The sequence below is a fragment of the Leucopleurus acutus genome (genome assembly GCF_964270905.1).
Source record: "Leucopleurus acutus genome assembly, chromosome: 2".
NCBI lineage: Eukaryota > Metazoa > Chordata > Mammalia > Artiodactyla > Delphinidae > Leucopleurus > Leucopleurus acutus.
Window position 1 is genome coordinate 139,283,311 of NC_139143.1, and position 17,461 is coordinate 139,300,771.

At 38.0% G+C, this 17,461-nt stretch overlaps 1 protein-coding gene across 1 annotated transcript in view; it reads left to right on the plus strand.

Moving 5' to 3' along the window:
- ITGB3BP (integrin subunit beta 3 binding protein) overlaps positions 1 to 17,461 on the plus strand; it is an 87,301-nt gene that overhangs the window by 51,355 nt on the left and 18,485 nt on the right. Inside the window, exon 4 of the mRNA XM_082834734.1 lies at positions 2,769 to 2,838. Within this exon, the coding sequence (XP_082690860.1) occupies positions 2,769 to 2,838 (70 nt within the window). The remainder of the gene's footprint in view (positions 1 to 2,768; positions 2,839 to 17,461) is intronic.

The following is a 17,461-nucleotide window of genomic DNA, read 5'->3' on the forward strand; positions in this document are numbered from 1 at the left end:
TATTTTCTCAGTCCCTTTCTTTTTCCCTTCTTCTTCTGGGACCCCTAGAATTCGAATGTTTGTGCGTTTAATGTTGTCCCAGAGGTCTCTGACACTGTCCTCAATTCTTTTCATTTTTTTTCTTTATTCTGCTCTGCAGTAGTTATTTCTACTATTTTATCTTCCAGGTCACTTATCCATTCTTTTGCCTCAGTTATTCTGCTATTGATTCCTTCTAGAGAATTTTTAATTTCATTTATTTTGTTGTTCATCATTGTTTATTTGCTCTTTAGTTCTTCTAGGTCCTTGTTAAACGTTTCTTGTATTTTCTCCATTCTATTTCCAAGATTTTGGATCATCTTTACTATCATTACTCCGGATTCTTTTTCAGGTAGACTGCCTATTTCCTCTTCATTTGTTTGGTGTGGTGGATTTTTACCTTGCTCCTTCATCTGTGTATTTATTTCTCTGTCTTCTCATTTTGCTTAACTTACTGTGTTTGGGGTCTCCATTTTGCAGGCTTCAGGTTCTTAGTTCCCATTGTTTTTGGTGTCTGCCCCCAGTGGGTAAGGTTGGTTCAGTGGGTTGTGTAGGCTTCCTGGTGGAGGGGACTGGTTCTGGTGGATGAGGCTGGATCTTGTCTTTCTGGTGAGCAGAACTGCATCCAGTGGTATGTTTTGGAGTATCTGTGAACTTATTATGAGTTTAGGCAGCCTCTCTGCTAATGGGTGGGGTTGTGTTCCTGTCTTGCTAGTTGTTTGGCATGGGGTGTCCAGCACTGTAGCTTGCTGGTCATTGAGTGGAGCTGGGTCTTAGTGTTGAGATGGAGATCTCTGGGAGAGCTCTCGCCGATTGATATTATGTGTGGCTGTGAGGTCTCTGGTGGTCCAATGTTGTGAACTCGGCTCTCCCACCTCAGGGCTCGGGCCTGACACCTGGCCAGAGCACCAAGACCCTGTCAGCTACATAGCTCAGAAGAAAGGGGAGGGAAAAAAAGAAAGTAAGAAAAAATAATTTTTTTAATGAAATAAAATAAAGTTACTAAAATTAAAAATTTTTTTAATTATTAAAATAAGAAAGGTAATTAAGAAAAAAGAAGAGAGCAGCAAAATCAGTAAACAAATCTACCAAAGATAACAAGTGCTGAAAACTAAGATAAACATAAAAATCAGAAACTAGTCAGTCACATACAGCAAACCCCAAGTCTGTAGTTGCTTCCAAAGTCCACTGCCTCAATTTTGGGATGATTTGTTGTCTATTCAGGTATTCCACAGATGCAGGGTACATCAAGTTGATTGTGGAGATTTAATCCGCTACTCCTGAGGCTGAACAGAGAAATTTCCCTTTCTCTTCTTTGTTCGCACAGCTCCTAGGGTTCAGCTTTGGATTTGGCCCTGCCTCTGCATGTATGTCACCCTCTGGCATCTGTTCTTTGCCCAGAAAGGAGGGGGTTAAAGGAGCAGCTGATCTGGGGGCTCTGGCTCACTCAGGCTGTGGGGAGGGAAGGGTACAGAATGTGTGGTGAGCCTGGAGTGGCAGAGGCCAGCATGACGCTGCAACAGCCTGAGGCATGCCATGTGTTCTCCTGGGGAAGTTGTCCCTGGATCATGGGACCCTGGCAGTGGTGGGCTGCACAGGCTCCCTGGGGCATGGGTGTGGATATTGACCTGTGCTTGCACACAGGATTCTTGGTGACTGCAGCAGCAGCGTTAGTGTTTCATGCCTGTCCCTGGTGTCCGGGCTGATAGCCGTGGCTTGCACCTGTCTCTGAAGTTCATTTAGTCAGTGCTCTGAATCTCCTCTCCTTGCGCACCCCGAAACAATGGTCTTTTGACTCTTAGGCAGTTCCAGACTTTTCCTGGACTCCCAGCTAGCTGTGTTGCACTAGCCCCCCTCAGGCTGTGTTCACACAGCCAACCCCAGTCCTCTCCCTGGGATCTGACCTCTGAAGCCGAAGCCGAAGCTCCCAGCCCCACCTGCCCTGGTGGGTGAGCAGACAAGCCTCTTGGGCTGGTGAGTGTTGTCGGCATTGACCCTCTGTGCGGGAATCTCTCTGCTTTGCCCTCTGCACCCCTGTTGCTGTGCTCTCCTCCGTGGCTCCGAAGCTTACCCCTGACACGCCCTGTCTCCGCCAGTGAAGGGGCTTCCTAGTGTGTGGAAACTTTTCCTCCTTCACAGCTCCCTCCCAGAGGTGCAGGTCCCGTCCCTATTCTTTTGTCTCTGTTTTTTCTTTTTTCTTTTGCCCTACCCAGGTACGTGGGGAATTTCTTGCCTTTTGGGAAACTTGAGGTCTTCTGCCAGCGTTCAGTAGGTGTTCTGTAGGAGTTGTTCCACGTGTAGATGTATTTCTGATGTATTTGTGGGTAGAAAGGTGATCTCCATGTCTTACTCCTCTACCATCTTGAAGGTCCCTCCTCATGAAAATATTTGATGAAAAACTAATGTATTTTAAACTAATTATATTATCAAAGTGGGTTTATCTAGTTTTTCTTTTTAATATACCAAGCCCCAGTGGAAATTTTATTCAAAAGATTATTTCTTCTATATAATGTAATCATGAATAAAACATTAGGAGACTGGCAAATTAAAAAAAAAACTACCTATTGAAAAGTTATCCACAATAGTGAAAAAATTTTCTCGTAACAAATTTCAGGATACTTTTTCTTTACCTACTCTTCTTTCATTTGTCAACCCTTTTATTTTCTATTGAAAAGTTGGTGATTTAAATTCTGTTTAAAATTTGACAGTTTTTGCCTTAACTTTACGTTCTTTTTATTGCACACATATAGGAAAGAGGAAAAACTGGAATCACCTCAGTATAACCGAAAGAAAGGAATCTACTACAGAAGACAATGATGAGTAAGTTCGTCGTTGCTGAAATAATATACTCGTGTGTCTTAAAAGAAAAAGGTCATATTTGTTAAAGTGATGATTTAAGATAAATCATTTCCTTGCAGAAATGAATAGTTTATACCTGAGTAGAAGTATTTTTTCTTAAAGAAGTAAAATTCTTTATTTATGATGTGTTTTGCCATGTTCATATGATGGTGATATATGATACCTTTATTTTAATACCCATTTAGCCCAGTTTCCCCAGCCTATGCTTAAGAGACTAGCTTAGTGTAAAACTGAGGGAAACACCCTCTTTGGATTTACATGGATGGACAAGTAATACATTGTCTTGGAACATAATTGCTGGTTCAAGAGCTAGGAACACAGTGAAGCCAGCAGAGTAAGGAATCTAGAGGAACCTAGAAGGCTTATCGGCCATCAGTTATTTTCATATTGGCCTGTCAAAGGTGCCTTGAATGAAGTCATTATGTGTAAAAAGCTACTGCCTATGTATTCTGGGAAGAATATTTAGATCTATCCACTGAGGCTGGAAAAATTGAAATAAGCAGAACAGGGGGTTCAAGTTTTAAAGTACTTCATATGTTCAGCTCATTTACCTTTCCAGCTGTATCTTCTGTGTGCCATACAATATGATGGATGGAGGGTAAAGATGAGGAAAATGAAACATCTACCCATTGGGAGCTTATGGTCTCATGTTATAAGTTAATATATCTACTCTAACTTAGAAATGGGTTATGGGTTATGTTTCGAAATGTTATTTATTTATTTAAATCGAAGTATAGTTGATTTACAATGTTGTGTTAGTTTCAGGTGTACAGCAAAGCAATTCAATTTTATATACATATGTGTGTGTGTGTGTGTGTGTGTGTATGTGTATATATATATGTTATTACAACCTATAGGTTATTACAAGATATTGAATATAGTTCCCTGTGCTATACAGTAGGCCCTTGTTGTTTATTTTATATTGAGTAATGTGAATCTGTTAATCCCAAACTGCTAATTTATCCCTCCCTTCCCCCCACTTTTCCCTTGGTATCCATAAGTTTGTTTTCTATGTCTGTGAGTCTGTTTCTGTTTTGTAAGCAAGTTCATTTGTATCATGTTTTTTTAGATTCCACATATAAGTCATATCATAATGATATTTGTATTTCTCTGTCTGACTTACTTTACTTAGTATCATCTCTAGGTCCTTTCATGTTGCTGCAAATGGCATTATTTCATTCTTTTTATGGCTGAGTAATATCCCATTGTGTATATACACCACACCTTGTTTATCCATTCATCTGTCAATGGACATTTAGGTTGCTTTGGTGTCTTGGCTATTGTAAATAGCACTGCAATGAACATTGGGGCGCATGTATCCTTTCAAACCATGTTTTTATCTGTATATATGTCCAGGAGTGAGATTGCTAGATCATATGGTAGCTCCATCTTTAGTTTTTTAAGGAACCTCCGTACTGTTCTCCATAGCAGCTGTACCACTTTACATTCCCACCAACAGTGTAGGAGTGTTCCCTTTTCTCCACACCCTCTCCAGCATTTATTATTTGTAGACTTTCTGATGATGGCCATTCTGACCAGTGTGAGGTGCTTTCTCATTGTAGTTTTGATGTGCATTTCTCTAGTAATTAGCGATGTTGAGCATCTTTTCATGTGCCTCTTCGTCATCTGTATGTCTTCTTTGGAGAAATGTCTATTTAAGTCTTCTGCCCATTTTTTGATTGGGTTGTTTGTTTTTCTGTTATTGAGCCACATGAGCTCTTTGCAAATTTTGGAGACTAACCCTTGTTGGTCGCATTGTTTGCAAATATTTTCTCCCATTCTGTGGGTTGTCTTTTCGTATTGCTTATGGTTTCCTTTGCTGTGCAAAAGCTTTTAGGTTTAATTAGGTCCCATTTGTTTAATTTAGTTTTTATTACCATTACACTAGGAGTCAGCTTGAAAAAGATACTGCTGCAATTTATGTCAAAGAGTGTTCTGCCTGTGTTTTCCTCTGTGAGTTTTATAGTATCCAGTCTTACATTTAGATCTTTAATACATTTTAGTTTTGTATATAGTGTTAGAGAATGTCCTAATTTCATCTTTTTACATGTAGTTGTTCGGTTTTCTCATCACCACTCATTGAAGAAACTGTCTTTTCTCCATTGTATATTCTTGCCTCCTTTGTTGTAGATTAATTGATCATAAGGGCGTGGGTTTATTTCTGGTCTCTCCTGTTCCATTGATCTATGTGTCTGTTTTTGTGCCAGTACTATACTGTTTTGATGACTGTAGCTTTACAGTATAGCCTGAAGTCAGGGAGCCTGCTTCCTCCAGCTCCATTCTTTCTCAGGATTGTTTTGGCTCTTCAGGGTCTTTTGTGTTTCCATACAAATTTTTAAATTACTTGTTCTAGTTCTGTGAAAAATGCTATTGGTAATTTGATAGGGATTGCTCTGAATCTGTAGATTTCCTTGGGTAGTATGGTCATTTTAGCAATATTGAGTCTTCCAATCCAGGTGTATGGTATGTGTTTCTGTTTGTGTCATCTTCGGTTTCTTTCATCAGGGTCTTATTGTTTTTGGAGTACAGGTCTTTTTCCTCCTTTGGTAGGTTTATTCCTAGGTATTTTATTCTGTTGGATATGCTGGTAAATGGGATTGTTTAATTTCTCTTTCATTGTTAGTATATAGAAATGCAACAAATTTCTGTATATTAATTTTGTGTCCTGCAACTTTACCAATTTATTGATGAACTCTAGTAGTTTTATGGTGGCATCTTTAGGATTTTCTAGGTATAGTATCATGTCATCTGTAAACAGTGACAGTTTTACTTCTTTTACTTCATTTCCAATTTGGATTACTTTTATTTGTTTTTCTTCTCTGATTGCTGTGGCTAGGACTTCCAAAATTATGTTGAATAAAAGTGGCAAGAGAGGGCATCCTTGTCTTGTTCCTGATCTTAGAGGAAATGCTTCCAGCTTTTCACTGTTGAGTATGATTTTAGCTGTGGGTTTGTCATATGTGGCCTGTATTATGTTGAGGTATATTCCCTCTACGCCCGCTTTCTGGAGAGTTTTTATCATAAATGGATGTTGAATTTTATCAAAAGCTTTTTCTGCATCTATTGAGATGATCACATGCTTTTTTTTTTTTTTTTGGCGGTACGTGGGCCTCTCACTGTTGTGGCCTCTCCCATTGTGGAGCACAGGCTCCGGACGCGCAGGCTCAGCAGCCATGGCTCACGGGCCCAGCCGCTCCGCGGCATGTGGGATCTTCCCGGACCGGGACACGAACCCGTGTCCCCTGCATCGGCAGGCGGACTCTCAACCACTGCGCCACCAGGGAAGCCCGATCACATGCTTTTTATTATTCATTTGTTAATGTGGTGTTTCATGTTGATTGATTTGCTGATATTGAAAAATCCTTGCATCCCTGGGATAAATTCCACTTGATCATGATGTATGATCCTTTTAATGTATCATTGGATTTGGTTTGTTCATATTTTGTTGAAGATATTTACATGTGTGTATTGGCATGTAATTTTCTTTTTTTGTGATATGTTTGTCTGGTTTTGGTATCAGAGTTACATTGACTTCATAGAATGAGTTCAGAAGTGTTCCTTCCTCTGCAATTTTTTGAATGGTTTCAAAAGGGTCAGTTTTAACTCTTGTCCAGATGTTTGGTAGAATTTGCCTATGAAGCCATCTGATCCTGGATTTTGTTTTTTGGTAGTTTTTAAATTACTGTTTCAATTTCAGTAGTTGTGATTGGTCTGTTCATATTTTCTATTTCTTTCTGGTTCAATCTTGGGTCTGAGTGTTTTTTAAATCATTTGAGTGAACCTTAGAATGCATTTTCCATACAAATTGTGTTGTTATTTGTGGTTATAACCTCAAGTCAGGGCTACAAGTCTATTTTTTTCATAATGTAGGTGAAGTATAGTATTAATCAGTAGTAGTCTAGATAAAAAGATATGGAGAGTGCCACTTAGAGTACAGTAGGGACAAAGGGAAGAGTTTTCTCAAAGAGGTGTCCTTCTTTGACAGCTTCATCTATCACCTGTACCCCTTTATCTGTTTTTATAGCTGCTTTCCCTAGCCATACTCCCCCCAGTTCCAAATATTTTCATGTGCCCTATCCCACAGATATTTTTGTTGTCAATTACCATTCCTCCTTCCTCTAACCAAAGTTCCAATTTCCTTGGTGAAACCAATCTCAACTAGATATTAAGTGAGAAGCATTATTTTTTTGTTTAACTCATTTAATATATTTTGAAAGAGACAGTAGATGTACATAATAAGAACTCAAACTGTACAAAGGGGTATATAGAAAGCAAGTGGCAAGTAACAATTTTTGAATCACATATAATCTTGTGTTTGAAAGCAGTTACCTGCTAAACCAAATTAATCTCTGATACAGTTGTATGAAGTATAACAAACTTAGAAGTAAAAGTAGACAGGAAATGAGAAAGTATTTTTGGACAGTAGTGATACCATGTAAGCAAACCAGACTTACTTGTTGCTTTCCCCTGAATCAGCTCCACTCAAGCTATCCTAAGTTTTCATAGTGTTTTTCCTTTTTTCTTCTGAACCCATCAATCTGCTTACAGCTTGACATTTTTTTTTAACTTTTTATTTTATATTGGAGTATAGTTGATTAATAATGTTGTGTTAGTACAACAGAGTGATTCAGTTATACATATACACAGTAGCTCCCATAGCAGTGAGCTTTCAAGTAGCAAGGGAGGAGCAAGAAACTTTGTTATGGGTCACTTAGGAATTTGCCAGTATTTATTTAATTTCCCTCAATATTTGTTTCTAAAGATCCCTGTTATTTATATATATCACTCCATGACTTGGTGTTAGAATTAATGAATTTAAGTACAAGCCAAGATATCTTACAATGTATAAAAATTATGTGTTTCTGATTGTTTTTTTCCACCCATCATAAAATTACTCAGACCTAGTCAATAGAGCTGTTTTATTAGCTTTAGTAATAAGCTCTTTATTTATTCCATTTGTTTAGATTTGTTTTATTATTTTGTAAAACCATTCCAAAGACTTGGATTTTTTAAAACCTGAAATTAAACTGAACATTTTGTATTTTTAGATCAATTTTAAATGATTATAACATTTTATGTTTTGTTTTGGCAATTGCATTAGGTTGTGGTTTTCCAGAGAAACAGAACCAATAGCAAATATACATACATATAGTAATATAATAATAACAATAAAAATTATTACTGATGTAATAATTATTAATTAATAATAGATTAATAATGAATTATATATACAATTACCTATATAGATAGATTTATTATGAGGAATTGACTCATACAATTATGGAGGTTAAGTCCTACCATGTACCATCAGCAAGCTGGAGGTCCAGGAAAGCCAGTGGTATAATTTCAGTCTAAGACTAAAGGCCTGACGACCAGGGAAGCCAGTGGTGTAAAATCTCAGTTCAAGGGCAGAAGAGCAATATCCCAGCTAAAGCAGGCAAGCAGGGAACCCATCCTCCCTTCCTCTGCTTTTTCTTCTATTCAGACCCTCAGTGGATTGTATGATGCCCACCCACATTGGGGAAGGCAATTTACTGAGCCAGTATTAATTACTAAGACGGTTGCATAGCAGTGATTTTCTAATCCCATCATTCTTTCTGTTAGCTGGCCTTTTTGAAAGTCATGAGTTCATAGTGATATAGTGTCTTTCCTTGCCTTCCCCCTTTCCATATTTGCACTCCTTTTCAAACAGTAGATCTCTGGCTTCTATTAGCAGCAGTCCATTTGCACACTTGCTTATTCCTACAGTATATACAAAATGGTTTCAAAATTCCTGCACTGCTAAAAACAAACCTGCAAAAGCATTTTTATTTGCATTCTTTTTTGTCTTTAGTTTGAAGGTAGTCAAATTACTGTGTTCAGAACTACTTGGATTAGTTCTCCATATGAAGAATTAGTCAGTCATTTGAAGTAGTTAGGTTAGCTTGTTGATGTTTATATGCAATTTTGATATTTTTTTCTCATCCTTTTTTATTTTTGTTTTTTGACTGTGTAAAACAACTGATATGGTTCCAAAAGTCAAAACTTTACAAAAAAGTATACATAGAGATGTGTTACTATTCCCTGCTGCATTCCTTCTGTGTAGTCCCTATAAGTAACCAAATTAATTAGTTTCTGGTTTACCTTTCATATGTTTATTTTTATAAAATTAAGCCATTTCATCTATTTTATCTCATTTCTCTTCTTATACAAAGATGGCATACAATTTATACTCTTTCATACTTCGCTCTTTCCACTTACAAATATGTCCTGAAATCACTGCCTGTTAATCGACTTGGCAAGTTTTAAATGTAAGAATTCTCCAGCAGGAAAATATAGTTCCATGTTTTAGGTAATTTTTTTTTTCCCAGAAAACAAGCAATTAGTGACATGTCAATAAAGCTCAATATGTCAGTAAAATTTGTTTATAAATTAAACAAATACCTACACATTAATATTTCATGTGAACTTCTATATTCTTTATTCTCTAAAAGGAAAATATATAATTCACTGCCATTGGTTTTTCTTCCTCTTTGCAAATTTTTGCTGCTGCTGGCACTGCTACAAAAATGCAGTAATGGTGACTGTCCTTCTATAAAGTTTGTTTTCATATAATTGTAGGTTTGTCATTTTGAGAAGTAAAACATAGATCATGTGTACCCTTTTCCCACTTTCCTGACATGATAACATCTTCCAAAGCTGTAGTACAATATCAGAACCAGGAAATTGATGTTGATACAATGCACCAATCTTTATTCAGTTTTCTAAATTTTACAATACATATTCATTTGTATATGTGTGTATATGTTCTATGCAATTTTATCACATAAGTAGGTTCACGTATCCACCACCACAGTCAAGATACAGAATAGTCCTGTCACCACAAGGATCCCTCCTGCTGTATAAAGTGTATTTTTAATCACTGGTTTATTCTCTTATAGGCAGAAGAGTAACTTTTATTTCTATACTAATCCAAATAAGACCTTTTTAAAAGTAATGTTACACCAGAAATGGGTTTTGTTTTTTATCTGTACAATTTAATTGTGGCAAGTAAACACATTTCAGAATTCTAATTTTCTCTTTACTGTATTTTAAGTATTTAATCAAAGAGCAAGAATACTGACTTATGGATCATTTTCTGCTTAAATGAGGGTCTCTGGGGGTAAGTTAGTTGAAAATGTTTATCAAAAGCTTAGGATGAAGATATAGTTATGCCTATATTCTGTAGGTGATCAAAGACTAAGAGGTAAACCAGTATTTACTTTTATTTTCAACTGTTTAAAATTCTTGAAAGGAAAGAATGAAAACTTTCCTCCAAACATCAGTAACAAGACAACCATGGTCACTTTCCCCACTGGTATTCAATATTTTACTGAAAATTCTAGCCAGAGCAATTAGATAAGAAAAAGAATGAAAAGGCATCCAACTGGAAAAGAAGAAATAAAACTATCTCTATTTGCAGATGACATGATCCTATAGAGAGAGACTCCCGAAGAATGCACAAGAAACTGCTAGTATTAATAAACAAATTCAGCAAAATTACAGGGTATATGATCAACACACAAAAATCAATTGTGTTTCTATACACCTGCAGTAAACAGTTTGAAAAGGAAATGAAGGAGGCAATTCTATTTACAGTAGCATTTAAAAGAATAAAATACCTAGGAATAAGTTTAACCAAAGAGGTGAAAGACTTGTACACTGGAAACTGCAAAGTATTGCTGAGAGAAATTAAAGAAGACCTAAATAAATGGAAAGACAGCCTGTGTTCATGGGCAGAAGATTTAATTTGTTAAGATGTCAATACCTCTACCCAAAGTGATCTACAGATTCAGTGTAATGCCTATCAAAATTCTACACCATGTACAAAAATTATTCAGTCATAAAAAGCAATGAGGTTCTGATACATGCTACAAACACAATGAACCTTGAAAGCATATTGTAAGTGAAATAAGCCAAATGCAAAAGGACAAACATTATACAATTCCAATTATATGCAATATCTAGAATAGACAACTTCAAAGAGACAGAAAGTAGATCAGAGATTACCAGAGGCTAAGGGTTATTGCTTAATGTTACAGAGTTTCTGTTTGTGGTAATAGAATAGTTTTGAAAATAGATAGTAGTGATGGTTGTACGATGTGAATGTAACTAGTACCACTGAATTGTGCACTTTAAAATGGTGAAAATGGCAAATCTTATATATATTTTGCCACAATAAGAAAAAAAATTTTCCATTTAAAACCAGCTACAGGGACTACTTGAATATGCATTGTCTGACAAGAAAGCAGAGTAGAAGGATGTGAACTCACGCCTTCTTACAAAAACATCAAAATCACAACTAACTGCTGAACAACCATTAACAAAAAATGCTGGAACCTACCAAAAAAGATACCGTACATCCAAAGACAAAGAATATGCCACAACAAGATGGTAGGAAGGGCACAATCACGATAAAATCAAATTCTAAACCTTCCTGGTGGGCGACCCACAAACTGGAAAATAATTATACCTCAGAAGTTCTCCCACAGGAGTGGAAGTCCTGAGCCCCACGTCAGGCTTCCCAGCCTGGGGGTCTGGCAACGGGAGGAGAATCTGGCTTTGAAGACCAGTGGGTTTTGATCGCAGGAATTCCACAGGACTGGGGGAAACAGAAATTCCACTCTTGGAGGGCACACACAAGGTCTCATGCACCAGGAGCCAGGGAAAAAAAGCAGTAACCTCATAAGAGACTGGGCCAGACCTACCTGCTAGTGTTGGAGTGTTTCCCGCCAAGGCGGGGGGTGGCTGTAGCTCACTGCAGGGACAGAGACACTGGCAGCAGCAGTTCTGGCAAGTACTTATTACCATGCGCCCTCCTGGAGGTCGCATTTCCTCCCCAAGACCTAGCCCCACCCAACAGCCCATAGGTTCTAGTGCTGGGACACACTAGGCCATACAACCAACAGGGCAGGAACGTAGCCCCACCCACCAGCAGTCAGGCTGCTTAAAGTCTTCCTGAGCACGGCCCTGCCCACAAGAGGGCAAGAACCAATAAACCTACCTAAGGAGACAAAAGACATGTAGTCTGAAAGCTATAAGAAGCTGATGAAAGAAATCAAAGGTGGCATAAACAGATGGAAATATATACCACGTACTTGGATTGGAAGAATCGATATTGTCAAAATGATTATACTATCCAAGGCAATCTACAGATTCAGTGCAATCCCTATCAAATTACCAATAGCATTTTTCACAGAACTAGAATCAAAAAATCTTAAAATTTGTATGGAGACACAAAAGACCCTGAATAGCCAAAGCAATCTTTTTTTTTTTTTTTTTTTTGTGGTACCTGGGCCTCTCACTGTCGTGGCCTCTCCCGTTGCGGAGCACAGGCTCCGGACGCGCAGGCCCAGTGGCCATGGCTCACGGGCCCAGCCGCTCCACGGCATGTGGGATCTTCCCGGACCTGGGCACGAACCCGCGTCCCCTGCATCGGCAAGCGGACTCTCAACCACTGCGCCACCAGGGAAGCCCCAAAACAATCGTGAGAAAGAAAAACAGAGCTGGAGGAATCAGTCTCCCAGACTTCAGACTATACTACAAAGGTAAAGTCATCAAAGCAGTATAGTACTAGCACAAAAACAGAAATATAGGTCAATGGAACAGGATAGAAAGCCCAGAAATAAACCACATACTTATAGTCGATTAATCTATGAAGAGGAGGCAAAACTATACAGTGGAGGAAAGATAGTCTCTTCAATAAATGGTGCTGGGAAAACTGGACAGCAACATATAAAAAAATGAAATTAGGACATTCTCCAACACCATATACAAAAATAAACTCAAAATGGATTAAAGACCTAAACGTAAGACTGGGTACTATAAAACTCTTAGAGGAAAACATAGGCAGAACACTCTTTGACATAAATTGTAGCAATATCTTTTTTGAGCTGACTCCTAGTGTAATGAAAATAAAAACTAAAATAAACAAATGGGACCTAATTAAACCTAAAAGCTTTTGCACAGCAAAGGAAACCATAAACAATACGAAAAGACAACCCTCAGAATGGGAGAAAATATTTGCAATCGAATCAATGGACAAAGGATTAATCTTCAAAATATATAAATAGCTCATGCAGCTCAATATTTAAAAAAACAAACAACCCAATCCAAAAATGGGCAGAAGACCTAAATAGACATTTCTCCAAAGAAGACAGCACATGAAAAGCTGCTCAACATCACTGATTATTAGAGAAATGCAAATCAAAACTACAGTGAGGGGCTTCCCTGGTGGCGCAGTGGTTGAGAGTCCGCCTGCTGATGCAGGGGACACGGGTTTGTGCCCCGGTCCGGGAGGATCCCACGTGCCACAGAGCGGCTGGGCCCGTGAGCCATGGCCACTGAGCCAGCGCGTCCAGAGCCTGTGCTCCGCAATGGGAGAGGCCACAGCAGTGAGAGGCCCACGCACCAAAAAAAAAAAAAAAAAAAAAATTTACAGTGAGGTAGGCTTCCCTGGTGGTGCAATGGTTAAGAATCCACCTGCCAATGCAGGGGACATGAGTTCAAGCCCTAGTCTGGGAAGATCCCACATGCCGCGGAGCAACTAAGCCCAGGCGCCACAACTCCTGAGCCTGCACTCTAGAGCCCGCGAGCCACAACTACTGAAGCCCACACGCCTAGAGCCTGTGCTCCGCAACAAGAGAAGCCACCACAATGAGAAGCCCGTGCATGGCAACAAAGAGTAGCCCCCGCTCGCCGCAACTAGAGAAAACCCACGCACAGCAACAAAGACCCAAAGCAGCCAAAAATAAATTAAATAAATAAATAAATTTATAAAAAACAAACAAACAAAACTACAATGAGGTATCACCTCACACCAGTTAGAATGGGCATCATCAGAAAATCTACAAACAACAAATGCTGGAGAGGGTGTGGAGAAAAGGGAACCATCTTGCACTGTTGGTGGGAATGTAAATTGATACAGCCACTATGAAGAACAGTATGGAGGTTCCTTAAAAAACTAAAAATAGAATGACCATATGACCCAGCAATCCCACTACTGGGCATATACCCAGAGAAAACCATAATTCAAAAAGACACATGCACCCCAATGTTTATTGCAGCACTGTTTACAATAGCCAGGTCGTGGAAGCAACCTAAATGCCCATTGACAGACGAATGGATAAAGATGATGTGGTACATATATACAGTGGAATATTACTCAGCCATAAAAAGGAACGAAATTGGGTCATTTGTTGCGACGTGGTTGGATCTAGAGACCGTCATACAGAGTGAAGTAAGTCAGAAAGAGAAAAACAAATATCGTATATTAGCACATATATGTGGAACCTAGAAAAATGGTACAGGTGAATTGGCTTGCAGGGCAGAAATTGAGACACAGATGTAGAGAACAAACGTATGGACACCAAGGGGGGAAGCAGCGGGGGTGGGGGTGGGGGTGTGATGAATTGGGCGATTGGGATTGACATGTATACACTGATGTGTATAAAATGGATGACTAATAAGAACCTGCTGTATAAAAATATAAAAAAAATTTAAAAATTAAAAATAAAATAGATAACCCACCAGGACCTACTGTATAGCACAGGGAACTCTGCTCAGTATTCTGTAATAACCTAAATGGGAAAAGAATTTGAAAAAGAATAGATGCATGTGTATGTATAACTGAATCACTTTGCTGTAAACCTGAAACTAACACAACATTGTTAATCAACTATACTCCAAAATAAAATTTAAAAAGAGAAAAACAGCTACAGGAACAGCTAAAGAAAACCTTCCTGAGAAAGCTTTTGCGAATATAATGGAATAAATAGACCTAAATACAGAAAAAAAATTCTTTTGATAAGAAATGTCCAATTTTTTATGTTGTCCAGATTTTTTATTTAACCAGTCTTTCTTCAGAGAAAAATGCCATTAATTAATTTTGATGTGCATAAGAATCTCCTGGAAAACGTATTTCTAGGCCCCATCTAGTGATATTCTTGATTAGTAGATCTTGAATGCAGCCTAGTTTTAAAAAAGTTGTATCTTTACCAGTCTCACCAAGGAATTTTGATGCCAGTGGTGAGTTACACTTTGGGAAATATTATTATAAACATAGGTCAGAAACACCTCAGTTCAGCATCTTTTCAAGTGCCAGTTGGACATCTGTGTCTTCTTTGAAAAAATGTCTATTCAGCTTCTCTGCTAATTTTTTATCAGTTTTTTGTTGTTGTTGAGTTATATGCGTTCTTTATATATTTTGGATATTAACCCCTTATTGAATATATGATTTGCAAATATCTTCTCACATTCAGTAGGCTGCATTTTCATTTTGTTGATGGTTTCCTTTGGTGTGCAGAAGCTTTTTAGTTTGATGTAGTCCCATTGATGTATTTTTGCTTTTGTTTCCCTTGCCAGAGAAGATATATCTAGAAAGATATCGCTAAGACCAATGTCAAAAGAGTATACTGTCTAATACACAGTTGGTGGGAATGTAAATTGGTGTAGCCACTTTGGAAAACAGTATGGCGATTCCTCAGAAAATTAAGAATAGGACTACCATAGGATCCAGTTATCCCATTTCTGAGTATTTAACCAAAGAATACAAAAATACTAGTTCAAAAAAATATATGCACCCTTATGTTCATTACAGCATTATTTTACAGTAGCCAAGCTATAGAAATAACTTAAGTGCCCATAAGTGGATGAATGGATAAAGAAGATGTGGCATAGCATATATATATACAATGGAATACCACTCAGCCATAAAATAAAAAGATGAAGTCTTGCCATTTGTGATAACATGGATGGACCTTGAGGGTATATGGTAAGTGAAATAAGTCAGAGGAAGACAAATACAACATGATTTCACTCCTATGTGGAATATAAAAGACAGAGAAACAAAAAACCAGAAAAATGAACTAAACAAAACAAACATGTAGATACAGAGAACAGAGTAGTGGTTACCAGAAGGAGGGGACAGAGGGAGGGCAAAATGGATAAAGGGAATCAACTGTATGGTGACAGATGGAAACTAAATTTTTGGTGGTAAGCACACTGTAGTGTATACAGAAGTGGAAGTATAAGGTTGTACACATGAAACATATAATTTTATAAACCAATATTACCTCAAAATAAAGAGAAAAAAAAACACCTGGTTCAAGTCCTGACTGTGCTCCTTATTGTGTACCCTGAATAATTAAATAATTTATTTGTGCTTCAGTTTCCATACCAATAAAATAGAGATAATATTTACCACAGAGAGTTGCTTTTTTGTCGTTGTTGTTTTAATTTATTTACTTTTATTTATTTTTGGCTGTGTTGGGTCTTCGTTGCTACGCGTGGGCTTTCTCTAGTTACGGTGAGCAGGGGCTACTCTTCGTTGCAGTACGCGGGCTTCTCATTGCAGTGGCTTCTGTTGTTGCGGAGCATGGGCTCTAGGTGTGCCGGCTTCAGTAGTTGTGGCTTGTGGACTCTATAGTTGTGGCTCGTGGGCTCTAGAGCACAGGCTCAGTAGTTGTGGTGCACGGGCTTAGTTGCTCCACGGCATGTGGGATCTTCCCAGACCAGAGTTCGAACCCGTGTCCCCTGCATTGGCAGGCGGATTCTTAACCACTGCACCACCAGGGAAGTCCCCAGAGAGTTGTTTTAAAGATTAAACAGGATACAGCTTGTAAAGTAATAAATACAATGCCTTGTATTTGGAAAGAGCTCAAAAAATGTTAGCAATATATTTCATTTTTATAATCCAGCTATCATCATCCAAAATAATTTAGATTAATAGAGTTAGGTAAGTAGAGGTTCAGTGATGGATTAACCTTTTTCTGTATAAGACTTTTTTTAACATCTTTATTGGAGTATAATTGCTTTACAATGGTGTGTTAGTTTCTGCTTTATAACAAAGTGAATCAGCTATACATATATCCCATCTCCTCCCTCTTGCGTCTCCCTCCCACCCTCCCTATCCCACCCCTCTAGGTGGTCACAAAGCACGCACCTGATCTCCCTGTGCTATGCAGCTGCTTCCCACTAGTTATCTATTTTACATTTGGTAGTGTATATATAATATTGTGAGAATGAAGAAAAACTTGTTCATTAAACTTATTGTGGTAATCGTTTCATTATGTAGGAAGGTCAAATCATTATGCTGTACACCTTATACTTAAATAGTGCTGCATGTCAGTTATATCTCAATAAAATTGAAAGAAAAATTAAAATAAATTTTATAAAAAGAACATCTTGAGGATTTTATCCCTGTTATGTACATGCAGTTCTCACGTTTCTTGAGATTTTATAAAAATACAAGTCTCTTATGGGTAGTGACTTCCAGATAAGTTTTTAGTAATGGAATTAATTAAGAGTTCACTTGTGGCCTTTGAGAGTATAGTGTTAGTAGAGGAGTAAGGCAGAAATCTGAATATTTGAATTTAATTTCAGGATGGAGGAAGTGGAGATTGATCTAGACCATTATTTTGAGCAATGGTTTGTAAAAGAGAGAATATTCATTAAGTAAAAGAGTTAAAAGCATCAGGGGCCCAGCAAAATCATATATGTACTTGTAATATTGACCATCAGTAGTGCTGTAAGTTTTCTCTAGCACTCACAGCTTGGGCCAGGAATG